General features: G+C 41.7%; 2 protein-coding genes across 3 annotated transcripts; one reads left to right on the top strand and one right to left on the bottom strand.

Annotated features, from left to right (window-relative positions):
• Window positions 1-3,289: 3,289 nt before the first annotated feature.
• Window positions 3,290-13,104, top strand: fbxl13 (F-box and leucine-rich repeat protein 13; the record flags this gene model as incomplete). Its single annotated transcript, XM_084555983.1, has 17 exons — window positions 3,290-3,386; window positions 4,169-4,278; window positions 4,369-4,467; window positions 5,302-5,397; window positions 5,499-5,634; window positions 8,980-9,032; window positions 9,184-9,284; window positions 9,749-9,878; window positions 10,311-10,409; window positions 10,532-10,652; window positions 10,757-10,919; window positions 10,991-11,110; window positions 11,938-12,061; window positions 12,147-12,227; window positions 12,412-12,546; window positions 12,655-12,818; window positions 12,901-13,104. The coding sequence occupies 17 exons, from the start codon at window positions 3,290-3,292 to the stop codon at window positions 13,082-13,084; spliced, it is 2,013 nt and encodes a 670-aa protein (XP_084412109.1). The 3' UTR covers window positions 13,085-13,104.
• LOC311495190 (leucine-rich repeat-containing protein 17-like) lies at window positions 5,587-9,930 on the bottom strand. Of its 2 annotated transcripts, XM_084554555.1 has the most exons (7): window positions 9,819-9,930; window positions 8,523-8,716; window positions 7,944-8,426; window positions 7,649-7,863; window positions 6,798-6,953; window positions 6,254-6,395; window positions 5,587-6,181 (listed from the first exon to the last, which is right to left on the bottom strand). In XM_084554555.1, the coding sequence occupies exons 2-7, from the start codon at window positions 8,651-8,653 to the stop codon at window positions 5,899-5,901; spliced, it is 1,410 nt and encodes a 469-aa protein (XP_084410681.1). In that variant the 5' UTR covers window positions 8,654-8,716; window positions 9,819-9,930; the 3' UTR covers window positions 5,587-5,898. The 2 variants fall into 2 exon arrangements, with proteins under 2 accessions (XP_084410681.1, XP_084410682.1); XM_084554556.1 differs by lacking the exon at window positions 9,819-9,930 and having other exon boundaries at window positions 8,523-8,863.
• Window positions 13,105-14,305: the final 1,201 nt, after the last annotated feature.

Here is a 14,305-nt window from a genome sequence, read left to right as displayed (position 1 = left end):
TGTTAAAAGGGCAGCACTTATATTCACAAACAAAACATTTGAAAGCTTCTCCAGGTACCATTTAATCTGTCTGCTGTACTGTTCTGCATATTGTAGGATGTGGTGTTCTTTTATTTACTTTGTCTTAGGGCATGTTTCTGTCTTTAGCAGTCATATCCTTGCGCCTGTCAATAGGGTGTAAAACGTGTTTTTGATTGAAAAGCTTTAGCCCTTGTGTACCAGTTACTCGATTTCATATATGCATTCAGAAATAACGGTGACATATTTCTGGGCCGTCGAGGAGGAAGGCTCTTTCCGTTTCCACCGTTCCTCGCAGCGATCCAGCTCAGAGCAGAACCTTTGGGCACAGACATCAGTTTAGAGATCCAGTAAGGAAAGTTTCTGCGCTCTCTATTCACGCTGGCTGGAAGCATCTTCCTTACGCTCACATTTATATCATCGGGGGAAATGCCTCGTCTTTGTGGCGTAGAAAAGGAGCGCATTAAGTTTTTAACTTTGTAAGATGTGACCCCACTCTGGGGTGAGCCTGTGCCACTAGATGTGGCGTCGTCATTCAGTTCCTCAGTGACAGAAACTAGATTTGGATTGTAAAGGTCTGATTTCTCCTCAGTTGGCATGAAAGGAGTGACGCGGTCTTTCTGGTATCCAAGGTAGCCATTATGTTTGCTTGTACCATGAAGGGAGGTGGACACCAGGTGAGACTTGTCCATCTGATTTTGAAGATCACGTGGAATATTTGTTTGAACACCCACAGAATCAATAGGCCTCTGCGGTAAAAGGCTACTAGAGCTTGCAGAAACAGAACTGCCAGTTCTGGGCTGGAAGACGACAGGAGTATAGTTATTATTTTGTGAATACTTGGCTGGTATTTTCCTTTTTGGCAGTCGATCAATTGGTGCATATAAAGGTTTGCCATGGTAATTCAACAATGCTGGCTTTTGTTCATGTGGGACATCAGGTTGAGTCACTCTGGGGAAGTCTTTACCAAGGTCAAAGCCACCTGATGGCGTTTGATATCTTTTTAAATAGTCCTCACTGTGAGATGTATATTCTGATTTTGGGATATTCAGCTCAGGGGGTGTTAAACTGGATGTTTCATTGTGGCTGAAATCTTGAGATGATTTGCCTGGATGTTTAACGGAAGCTGCAGTAAAAGAATAATCCTCTCCGAAGAATGAGTCTGAGGGAAACTGTATTTGTTCTAGCTGATCGTTGCTTGTCGACTGAACATGCTCATTTTTAGGCGCGCTTAAAAAGATGTCATCATATCCTCCAGGAAAATCTCCATCAGCCACATTGCTCGAGTCACGTTCTGTGGCTGCTAAATGATATTGTGCTTCCAAGAAAGAGCGCGGTCGAAACTCTTGGTTGTCAGAAACATTGGAAGAAATGAGACTTTCACTGGAGTCCACAGGATCAGCAAAAGAGAGACGTTTATCTGGCATTTTGTAGCTGGCATCCTGTCCATTCCAAACATCATTTTTACTGTTGTCAACATGAATAGTACCTTCATTGTCCAAATTAGACTCTCCTGAAGATTCAACATTTTTCACAGCTTCCTGTGCAGTTTGAAAATGTATACCAAAGTCACTCCCTGGTGTTAAGAAGGCGTTCTTCATAATTTCTATAAACTGTTCAAAATGATTGATTGTTGGGAAACTGATGCCTTTCATGTGCTTTTCTGCATGTTCCTTCACTAAAATGCCAAACGGATGATGTTCAGAACTTGAATGTTCATATTTCTTCATCGAAGGAGAAGGAGAAGCCTCTAAATACTCATCTTCCTCCTGTACCACGTCTGGTTGTCTTTGTTCCATCTCTTCATCAAGGCTAGTTGCAGGGTTGACGTCCTCTCCATCTGTATCTAGGAAGTGATCTTTCTGAGGGGGAATGCTTTGTTGTCTTGTAGTTTCCGTCTCATCCTCATAGTTTGTGTTTAAAGATACTCCAGAAGGAAACAGATGGGAGTCATGTGCAACGCTGTATCCTACCAGGGAGTAAACGTCACATTAAACTCATATGGTTGCTTATGTAAGTGAAGAATGCTAAAATTCTTACCTTGCTGGAGAGGAAAACAAATCCAAATCCATAACACAGTGCAAAGCCAAGACACCCTGGAAAATAAAACATTTTCAGAGACGAAAGTGACAAGACACATTTAGCTAAAAAAAACAAAAAAAAACAATGTTATTATGTTATTTACCCACACAGAAGAGCCATGACTGCAACAGAAGCAGATCGTTGATTATATACAATAATCACTCATGTTCTGCCCTCTCTTTCTCCTGAAAGTTTGAGCTCAAGCACTGGCAGGAAAAGTCCACGGAAGGAAAACCTCAGTGCTCACTGATTGCAATTAGGTGACTGAAGGCAGCTGGTGCTGTGTCAAAATCAGTCCAACCTGAAGTTTAGCGTTTACTCCAAGGGCTGCACTTCCGTCTGCCTTTTTAGTTCAGATGTAACTCTAAACCGTCCTGATCAGTTTCTCTACATCATTGTGATCAAGTGGTTCAGGAGGATATTATATTTCACAGATTACCTTTCAGCTTGCCCATTGTCAGTACAGGTATCTCCCCCATTGACCCTTTTTTGTCCCATCAGTCACCCCCCCCCCCCCCCCCTCCTCCTCGCCCCGTCTGAATGTCCAATACTAATAATTAATTTAATAAACTTATTTGGGAAGGATAATACACCGACCAGATTTGCTGCTGCATTTTAATTTGATTATTTCCTAATTCCCTGCATTTTTTTCTGCCAAATTACACCGATCAGGCATAACATTATGACCACCTGTCTAATATTGTGTAGGTCTCTCTTGTGTCTCCAAAACAGTTGTGACTCATCAGAGAATGGACATGGGCCTTCTGAGGGTGTCCTGGTGTAACTAATGTTGTTAGTGGGGGCCTTAAATCATATTTGTGTGTGTGCCTGTATCAGGCTGCATCCATCAAGGAGTGTCATTGCTATGGGGTGGGGGTGTCTGGTCCGGTCTAGGTGGGTGGTACATGGCTTAGTAACGTCCACGTGAATGTCAGGTCCAAAAGTTTCCCAGCAGAACATTCTGTTGTCACGAGATGGTCAATGTTATTCGCGTCACCTGTCAGTGGTCATAATGTTATGCCTGATCGGCTTATGATTGCCATCCTACTGAATTAATGCAGGCTTCTGAGAGGCTGCCTGCACACCTCGTCACTGAATTAATAATGAGCTGTGTTTGCTGTTGTGTGACAGAAAGTGGAAGAGGTTCATCATTCAGAGCAAGAGAGATGCCATGGAGCTGACACTGAAGATGGACGTGGCAAAGAAACACTTTGAGAGGACATGCCAACGCATTGCACTCACCAAATGGCTGAAATGGGTAAAATTACGCAAGAAGACAAAGGCTGGTAGGTGACTACTTGAGTAAATTGGAATGAGGGCTTCTTGGCTTAAATAATGTGGATGAACGTCTTTTCAAGCTCTGACACTCAGGTACACTCACTTGCCAGTTCATTGGGTACACTTGTGAAAATGAATGCATTCTAATATATCAGAACTAAATCTTAGCTTCACTAATGTTCAGTCAGAAAAGTGGTAATTTAACTGCATGATAATTTTGGGGGGTATACTCTTTGTGGTGCTGTTAAATTGGAACTAACTGAAATGGGGATGTCAAAACTTTAGAAACGTGTGTCGGTACAACACGGTACAATTTAATAGTACTACAAACCACAGCCTCTGAAATGAAAACACAAATGAATCAACTCTCAGTTATTTTAAACAAGTGCTGAATCTCATAACCTTCATGAAGCTAAGATTTAGTGCACGACTGTTACACGTAGTATTAGAATTCATTCATTTTCACCAGTGTACCTAATGAACTGGCAACTGTATATACCCTGAGAAAACACAAGCTGCGGTTAAGAAATGTGTCCAAAGTAAAAGTCTTTCCTCACAATCATTTCTTCCCCACTGTGTACACCCACTCCTGTGACTCATTTTGCCCCCGAGCACTTTATAATTCGGTTTTTACGAGCCAAAACCATCCTCGGGGGTTCTGAACTCAGTATCTTGTTTTTCTAACCTTAACATTTTTTCCTCCCTTCCTCTAAGGAGAAGCACAAATGCATTCTGTTCAATAACCATTGCTAACCATTTAAAATAAGTTTCAAATTTCTTCTTAACTTAGCTGCCATTGAGAAACTCGAGACACTTGTGAGCGCTGGCCGCCTCAAACGCATTATAGCCGCGTGGCGCGTTGTTACAAAGGACTCAAAGAGGACAAAAGAATACTTTAAGGTAGTGTATTTGGAATTGTAAGGAAAACTATAGTGAGCTTGATCGATTTTTCCTTTCATCATTGCTCCTTTCTGTGTGTATATCTTGCAGAGGCTGGAAATGGATTCTATGGAAGTCGGCCACAAGCATCACCAGATTGGAGAAGGAAGTGATGGACTCTCTGTGCTCCCCAGCAGCCTCTCACTAAAGGTAGTTCCTATTACACCATTCATGTGTCAATTTTTTTTTTATACTGTAGTGAGTCTGATGAATTTGCACACACAGAGATAATGGCCTAAAGCTGCTGCTGCTGCAGCCCTGTCCTCTAAGGAGTCAGTGTTGAGATCATATGTGTTACATAACACTTTAAGGGGAGTCCATTGTAAACATGGGTCCAGTCTCTTTTTGGGGAGTTGATTAAAGTCAGATGCGGCTCATTATACTTTAGTTTAAACACTTATATATATACAGTATGTCTTATATAACCATAAGTGTATTTTCAACAAGCACAGTCACTGAGTCTTACCAGTTGTAGCCTCTGTTTGTTTTGGAGTCATGTTTTGGCAATGGGAGAGCAGTTTTGGCTTTGTTTGCTCGGGGGTTTCTGTCCAACACCTCTTTCGATAAATAATACCTCAGCATGACTATGTTTGGAGACGACGGAGGGTACTTGTTCACATGCTGCCTTATAAAGTGGCAGAGGACTCTGTGTGCCAACAGCTATTCATGTAAAATTAGAAACTGGAGGACCAAATATAAATCAAAGAATCAGTATTAAAGTTGTTTTCATTGCTTCTGTGTATCGGCGTCTTCATTTGGGATCAGTAAGAGAAATTGCTCTACTTTTATATGCATATCTGAACATACGCAGAATATTATTTTTCTGACTTTTGAATTTACAAATCAGAGCTTTTTGCCAAAATACAAATACATTTAAGCAATCCAATACGAGTCAAATAAACAGAGAGGAAATAAGTTTGTCTACTTTCATTTTAAGCATGATGAAATGTGTACGTATGATTGTTTTTTTTTTTCCTCCTTCAGATCTTTCAGTATTTAGAATTACGAGACTGGTTAAATTGTGCTGAGGTATGTTGCTCGTGGAAATCTATCATCCAGTCAGCCACGCTGTGGAGTCAGGTCTGTACTGAGAAAACACTTCTTGCATTTCATTCATGACGGTGTTTGGAGTAATGCTTTGAACTGGAGTCTAATTGCTCCCTGACTTGTGTCCTTATCAGATCAACTTCTCTGTGGGGAAAGATTGGATAACAGACGGCACAATGAAGCAAATTCTGCAGAACTATCGACCGTTTGTGATCCGTCTAAACCTGCGCGGCTGCACGTCCCTAAAATGGCCCAGCCTGAAATTCATCAGTGAGTTTTGCTGATCTAACAGACAGATGTTATTTGCATGCACCCACGTTTCAAGTCATGTTGTTTAACCGTAATAATTAGTCAGAAACAGTCAAGATGTTGATTCATCTTATATTTTGATTAAAAAGACAACAATGATAAAATAGAAAAGCAAAAAAAAGTAGTTTCACCATCTGATACAGATTTTTTTTTTTTTTTACAATACTGAGAGGAAGTTAATGAAGAGAAAACACAGTGTTTTTTTAAAGTTAGTTTTCACTTGAGTCAGGACAGCCTGATGATCTGGTATTTCTGCGGCACTCTCAAGTGGCTTGGCTCCAGCTCCTCCTCCATCTCTCTCTGTACTTCCATCGGTGTGTTCCAAAGCTCAGGGTCAGTTTGGTCTTGATCTGTTCTGCTGTGCTGCCTGTCCTTTGGACACTCTCTATTGTACTCATTCACATACTCCTCCACGCTATCCCCTGCGTGTTCAAGGGGAGAGTGACACAGCAGGCCGGAGTGCTTCACTCCTGGGTGCAGACGTAGCCAGTACACCATGTATTGGATGCTGAAAAAAGGCAGTCGGCCATTATTTACATTAATCTAAAAACATGCGTGTAAATGTTTTAGCCGAACCTACCTATAGTCACACATCCAGGGGTTTCCTCCCAATTTTAGCCGTGACAGGAAATAGAGGTCTTCAAGAACCCCGTACTGAACAAAATGCAGACTGTTGTCTGACAAGTCCAACTCATGAAGGTGCAAGAGTCCAGTCAAGGAACCTGGGTGAGAGTGAGAGTAGAAATACATGTGCATATCATCCATTTTTCTTCCTTTTATCAGTATAATTATACGTAGACACTAACCAAAGAATCTAAACACCAGTGGTACAATCAGACTGGCTCCAGTTTGTAAGTGATCACTTTAATAAGCGATCGCTTCATGTCTATAACCCTCTCAGCTTTCCCCACCATAAATAAAACTAATACTGTATAAACAAAGATAACCGTCTGGGACACAGAAGTTAGCAGCAGTTGTTTAACTGTTCTTAACCATATGTCACATAAAGAGAAACATAATTGTAGGGTTTCCTCCAGGATATGACATAAACTATTAGTCCCTTTACATGCTGTTGGATTCACTGATTATGATTAATAGGTATCAAGAAATAATAACACACTTACCTGTGTCAATGCGCTCCATGTTGTTATTATTGAGTTTAAGGGTCAGAAGTTTCCTTGCTCCTTGGAAATCTCTGGCTTTGAGATGACGGATTGTATTATGGGACAGATCGATCTGAACAACTTCCTCTGGAATACCTGTAGGCACCTCTTTTAGACCTGAAAATATGTATATTAGAATATTTTGCCAAAATCTCTGGAAAAAAATACAAAATACAGTTTACATTCATCAGAATTAAAGATTTTTCATGTAAATAAAAAAGTTGTCAAATTAAACAGTGCTCTAAGACATGAGCTTAGGTTCCACTACTAGCACTGTAAGTTCAGTAGATAAAAACTATCATAGAGACAGACTGAAGCTCTGTCTCTAGCCATAATTTATGACACTAAAATCCAGGCCTTCCGCTAGTAGTAGACGCATCGTAGTAACACATCATTTGATTTATGTCAACTTTGTATTTATTACGCAAAGTTGACATAATTTTCTGACCCAGCAGCCAAATGTTATTTTTTTCCCAACTTAATAAGGTGATAAATGACTATAAACTGGTTTCAATCAAAGGTTGAGGAGACAGCATAACACTAAATGAAAACATATGCCCGAACCAGATGTGTACGTTCACTAGCTCTACGGCTCACCCTGAAAATACTTTGAGAAATGGCGGTGTAATCATTGAAGTCATGCACCAGTATATGTGAATCATGAGCATACGTGGCTTCTGACAGTCACAGGTATTTTCCCTAACCCCTCTGTTACATAAGAAACATGTGTGGTGCATTTTTCAAAACAGCGAGGTCCAGAGAGGGGTGCAGTCAAACTTATTTATGAAAATAAAGGCTGAGTGTGAGCTTACCTCGATTACTGCAGTCCATCCGCATCTGGGGGAAAAGGTAGGTATGGCAGACTGTGGTAGCATCTGGTTTGCCATGTATTGGAATAGGCTCTAAGTGGCCTGAGGGATCTGTTTGGTCACTCTGTGGGTCACCAGCTGCGTCAGGCTCTTTACAGAGTAACTCTGCATCAACCTTCTTCAACTTCATGTTTTTCAGCCTGATGGGCTCTGCGCATCTAGCAGAAATTAGGAGGGTAATCATTATTCTGAGACTCAGTAATGATTTATATACCTGTGGAATCAGAGCGATAGATACCTGGCATGGTTTCCTAGATTACGGTTGCTTGGGACCTGAAGAGTGCGTATGAGACTTTCCATTGGGCAGTGACAAATCCAAGGATTATCATATAAGCGCAAGTAGTGAAGATTTGGCATGGGAATGAGTGCCTCCTCACTCAGTGTTCCTAGGCGGTTGTGCTGCAGCAGCAGGGTTGTAATTCTTGTCAGGCCATCAAAGGCCCCATCCTCCACCAGAGAGATCTGGTTCTGCTGCAGATCCAGGCTGATTAAGCTCCCATATCCACTGAAGGCTCCATCGCGAAGGACTTTGATCTGATTGCGAGCCAGAAGGAGGTGCTTGGGCTTTTTGGTCCAGGTCTTTGAGGCAGGAATGGAGATGAGATGTTGGTCCTGACAATCCACAAAGACATCTCCAGATTCTGTCGACTCTGTACAGTTAGATGACTCAGGGTTGAAGCGATCAGATCTGCTGTGACGCCCAACACCTCTTGCCCTGACGCTTTAACAAACAAATAATAATTTCCAGTTTGTCATAGTCTTCACATGGTCTGCGTAAAATGAATTGTACAAATTCGATCTAAGATTAAATCCATACCTGCCCTGTGCAAGTTTATTTCTTGCTCCTCTAAGGCCTCTGCCCTTCCCCGGTCTTTTCATCTCGGTGGATGGAAGGAGCAGCAGGAGGATGAGCAGGGTGGCAAAGAGTAGAGACGGGATGACATGCATCCTGAGCTGTGTAGGGTTGGTGAGCTAGAGCCAAAGCAGGAGTTTGTACTGCACGTCTTCGGGCTTGGATACAGAAGCAATAAGTCAAAGGGCAACAGAGTTAATGTTGACAGAACACAGCTGCTGTTTACCTTGCAGAAGAAGTGAGAGATAGCACATTTAGAAAGAGATGAGAGCCCTCCAAGAAGCTTTTAAAGTAGCAGAATACTAAGACACATCTTGTTCCTTTACACAATCTGATTAATTATGTTGTTATATCAGAATTAACACGGAATAATTATACTCAAAAATAGTTAACATTTTTTCTGTGTCTTCTGTTTTCTTAGGTGAATGCAAAAATCTCCAAGAGCTCAATGTGTCAGAGTGCTATAATGTTACAGTAAGTAAACATGGTTAAGAGATAATGTGTCATCATGTCACATGTTCACACTTTTTCGAAAGACCATTAATGATTATTTGGTCGTGTCCAACAGACAGATGCCACCCTGAGATACCACCCTAAAGTGACATTTGAATCTGCTCTTTAACAGGATATGATGATTCAGAGAATTGTTGAAGGCTGTCGCTGCTTGCTCTACTTGAACCTTTCCTGCACACTTGTAACAAACAGAACTCTAAAAGAGCTGTCTAGGTAAACATCCACTTGTTTTAAAACCATTAGTGGCCTCACTTATGTTTCTAAGTGATCCAAAAAAAGTTTCACAGGCTTCCTGCCAACTTAGTTTCCAGAATTATCCACACTTTTGTTTGTCCAGTTGTAGCCCAGGGCTGACATGTATTAGTGCAGTCAGTGGCAACTAAATGATTTATAGGAACAGATGTGGTACGTATAACTCCCAGACGGTATGATTGCGTTGTTGATAGATTTGCGGGTTCATGAGGTCTCAGTCTCACAGGGACTAGTAGTATTATGCAAGATGTTTTTTAGTGTTTCACAGCTTACCATAAGAATTTTAAGAATATTGAATATGAACTCAAATTGAACTTATTATTATTTCTGGATACCTAATAATCATAACCAGACTGAATCTGCACAAAGCTGCAGTGAAACTTATCTTCAGTATCTTCTCATAACTAACTGATCATTTTGAACAGGAACTGCCTCAGCCTTCAATACCTGAGTCTCGCCTACTGCTACAGATTTACAGATAAAGGGTTTCTGTACCTGACCACAGGGAAGGGTTGCCGCAATCTCATCCACCTCAACCTTTCCGGCTGTACGCAGGTCAGTTGGTGTGCTCCTCTCAGTTTGGCCCCTCAACTTCAACAGAAGACACGACCAAGCTTTTTGCCTCTTTGGATAAATCCAGCCACTCCTCTCTCTTTGCACGTTTCCACTCTTGTTTCTGTGTGTGCACTCAGTGAGAGCTCAGAGCAAATTGACAAAGATCTGAAGGACAGGGAGAGTAAAAGGCAGCTGTGGCCAAGTGGAGGGTTGGGTTTAAAAAATCAGCTCTGGCCCACCCACTCACCATGTGTTCGCTCCGTAAGGCACACGCACTCCAACATAGAATACACTTTCCTTTTAGGAATGTGCAATAGTTTGGTTCCAGATGTATGGTCTTACTTTAGGGGCCCTGCACATGTGAGGAGTGAGGAAAACTGCATCCAGGAGAATGATTCAGTTTCCAACAAAATTTCCCGTCTTCCCTCTTAGATGACAGTAAATGGATTCAGCTACATTTCTCTTGGATGCCCTTCACTAAGAGAGATTGTGATCAATGATATGCCCACGCTGTCAGATAGCTGTGTCTTGGTAAGTGTGTCCATACCAAAAAGATCTCCAGTCAACATCACTGCTCTGGACTGTTGAACTAGGACGCAGAAAATAAGGAATGAATGAAATAGTTTTCTTAATAACTTACCGATCTCTCACAGGCACTACTTGCCAGATGTCGCTGTCTGTCCGTCATTTCTCTGCTAGATGCTCCTCATCTTTCCGACATTGCTTTCAAAGCCATTGCTGAAGCAGCGAGACTTAAGTCTTTCAGTACAGAGGGTGAGATCATTTTAGATCCTCCAGCCTTCATTTCCATATACACATGAAACAAGTTAACACTTGTCCAATTATTCTGTCTGTTGTTCAATCCATGTGTGTATTAGGCAATAACCAATTAACAGATGTCAGCTGGAAGGCCCTGTGCAGCAGCTCGCAAGGTCTCCGCAGAATCCACGCTGCAGAATGCCCCAGGATGACCGACGCCAGCCTCGAATCTGTTGCCACCCTCAAAAACCTGCAATACCTGGACATCTCCCTTTGCACCAGGTTGGTGCTTGTGACTATGAGAATACAAGCTTTTGCATTACATTGCTTCACACAATGTGTTTGTATTTCAGGGTGAGTGATGTTGGGATACAATACTTGACTGAAGGCTTCTCTGTCACAAAATTGCAAGAGCTGAATGTCAGCCAGTGCAGTCTCATCACTGACGTCTCTGTCATGAGGATTGCACAAAGGTAAATGGTATGACTTCACAAACGCATGCACTCAGCTAAAAGGTTGTTAAATGTAACAGTATGAACAGATTTACACCGATCAGCAACAAGACTTTGATCCAGAGCGCATAATCATTGGTCAATCAGCCATTAAATTATGACCAATTATAGGTGAACTGAATATATTATATAGCAAATGAACATTTTGTCCTCAAAGTTGATGGATAGGATGGTGGAAGTATAGGCCGCAACCTTGACAAAGGCCAAATTTGATTTGCTGGACAACTTGGTCAGAGCAGCTCTTGTGGGTTGTTCCTGCACTGCAGTGATCAGTACCTATCAATCCAAGGAATCTGAATCTGCAACAGTGTTATGGGCGGCCAAGGCTCATGGATACACATTGAAAGTGAAATCTGTACCACTTGGGTCCAAACCAACAAAGCATCTTCTATTGCTGCAGAGCTGCAGATCAGTCAGGGTGCCCGTGCCGACCACTGTCATGGGCATATGTTTTCTTTTACATCACGTGGACGGCCTGGTGCATATGTGCCATTTGTCTGGGGAACATGTGGCACCAAGATGCAAGGAACACCTTCCTATGTCCTGGGGGTGTGCTTGTACTGCAGTAATGTTCAGATGGTTTCAAGGTAACAGCCACATAAATGCCAGGATTCAGGTTTCCCAGAAAAACATTACATCATCTTGTAATAAGATCATCAGTGTCATTCTGTTCACTGGTTTTAATGTGGCAATAGATGTGTATGTCCCCACAATATGAGTAGTACAAGTACACACACATCATTGTGGTCGCTGCCTTTTATGTGACATATTTGTGCACAATCTATCAGGTTTTGTAAACTGTACCATCTCAATTTGAGTTACTGCGAGAGGCTGACTGACTTGACTGTAGAGTGGCTGAGTGGCAGCTCCATCTCCTCTCTTGACATCACCGGATGCAACATCCAGGATCAGGTACTGTTTGCATGTTTGTTTCTGCCTTCAAAAGATAGATGGCCATCCTGGAGAAACATTTGTAACTTGGTATTTGTATATTTAGGGACTGGCTACTCTTGAGAGAATTCGCTTAAAGAAGTTAGTTCTTGCCGAGTGTGTCTACATCACAGACATTGGCATCGAGGTACGAATCTCAAATTTCACTACACTGTTTAGAATTTAAGGGGTCAGTGTTTACTTCCCTTTACAGTCTACTATCTGTGTGTTCTTTCAGATATGGTTTCCCATTTCCTTCACGTTCTCTTTCCTTATCAGAAATGTTTCATCACATCCTCATCCAATTCCCTTTGTTCCTCACATTTGTTCAGAAGCTGTGCAAGAATGTGAGAGACCTGGAACATGTTGATGTTTCCCATTGTGTAGCTTTGTCTGATGCGGCTGTCAGAGCCTTTTCATTTTACTGCAGAGGTCTAACCACACTGCGGATGTCAGGTTGTCCAAAGGTATAAATACACACACTTTCCTAAAGCATTTAGATGTTATCTCATTTAAGGTCTTTTCCCATGGCACTTATAGCCACATGTTTTCTATTTTCTTCTACTCTGCCTCAGATGACCGATATGGCAGTGCAGTATCTGACGAGTGGATCTCAGTACCTGCGAGAGCTTGACGTAAGTGGCTGCATTCTTCTCACAGATCGCACACTTCGTCACTTAGAAAGGATTTGCCCTCCTCTCAGCTCCATCACGATGTCCTACTGCAGCAATATCTCCAGGTAAGACACAAACTTAGAAGAGTGCTTTAAAGGTACAAGTCCGGCACAAGAACTTTGAACTGTGATTGTGTGTTCCCCTCAGGGCGGCTGCTTTAAAGATGCAGCCACGTGTGGCATACTGGGAGCACAGCAACGACAACCCTCCGTACTGGTTTAGATACAACGTGGGCCACATAGTGCAGCCAATCACAAGACCCATGAAAACTTATGAGTCTTGGGAAGTGGTGGTGCCGCACCCAGTGATGACAACAGCAGCAAGTACATAGAGAACCTAAGTAGATCTAAATAACTCATGTTTATGTAGAAAAAAAATAATGGGTGCAACATTTTTTGGGAATCAGTCACGGGATGATCTTTGAGGCATTATATGCTTGAGATGAATAATGTCTAAAATTCCAAATCGATAATCAGATTACGTTTTTAGTGTCTACCCACAGCCATAGTTAAGCTGCCTCTCTGACACGTCATATTGTTCCTGACAAAATGTCCTGTTGCTGCTCATACTTTTAGTCCCCACTCTTCGTTGTAGTGCTGTAAAAACTTTCCACTATGTTTTTTTTTAATACAACCATTTTCCTCGGGTCAGTTTTAGATCCTTTATTGTTTACAGCATAATTTATAGTCATATAGAGTATTGAATCTATTATATTGCACAATTTCTGACATATTCTCGGCAGCCATCAAAAGTCTTAATGCTCCTATTTGAGATTGATGGCCAGCTGCAAAAGTTGCCGTCATCTATGGAAGTAAAGATTTATTCCTCATCCTTTGTTGTAGGCTGTCTTATGGTTGGCCATATTTAGGAGTAAGATTTGACTGCATCAATATTGCTGGTACTCCGCCTCTCATCCGATGACAGCTGGGATAGGCTCCAACAACCCTGCGACTCTTCATAGGACAAGCAGTTACAGAAGATGACGAATATTGCTGGTGTTGCTCCAGTAGTTCACCAGCTTGATTCAAATCTTGTTCTTTTGATTATTTTTAAGTAATGTCTATCCACCTGAGAGTCACTTTTTTTACCTTTAATACTTTTTTGCTTTATTTATTAAATTAAAAATATATTCTATGCTACAGCCTTCAAATTTATTTTGAATCTAACACGTGCACAGTGTCTGAGATGTGTCATAGGATCTAAATATTCAGTGCTGAGAAAATAATTGATTGATTATTGACTTTTATTGATTAGAGTCCAGTAAATGGTGGAGTGCATTGGGCAATAACAGTGGGAGGTGGGCCTGCACAAGGGGGCTCTAAACAATTTATCAAGATGAGATCTGATCAGAAACTAATACATTCAATGAACTCGTTCTTCACTACAACAGCAGTCTCCACTCGATGTTGACCTCTCTTGCTCCCATAAAAACCCCAAACTGTATGATTCACCCGCTCTGCTCCTTGGTTTACACCTCAACTCAGCCTCCTCAAAGCTAAAGGACGACGACTGGAACGTCTCTACAATAAAACCCGTCTCACTGTTCATAAGG

Source organism: Chelon labrosus (genome assembly GCF_963514085.1).
Source record: "Chelon labrosus genome assembly, chromosome: 11".
NCBI lineage: Eukaryota > Metazoa > Chordata > Actinopteri > Mugiliformes > Mugilidae > Chelon > Chelon labrosus.
The sequence above is the reverse complement of the archived record's forward strand: the minus strand, read 5'-3'. Positions and strand labels throughout refer to the sequence as shown.

Bases quoted from the DNA above. Each gene is read 5' to 3' on its own strand.
- LOC311495190 (XM_084554555.1), bottom strand. From the start codon at position 8,653: ATGCATGTCATCCCGTCTCTACTCTTTGCCACCCTGCTCATCCTCCTG. The intron at 7,864-7,943 runs GTATCTATCGCT...AATTTCTGCTAG, and splicing joins AATCTAGGAAACCATGCCAG to ATGCGCAGAGCCCATCAGGC. The intron at 6,182-6,253 runs GTAGGTTCGGCT...GCCTTTTTTCAG, and splicing joins CCCTGGATGTGTGACTATAG to CATCCAATACATGGTGTACT.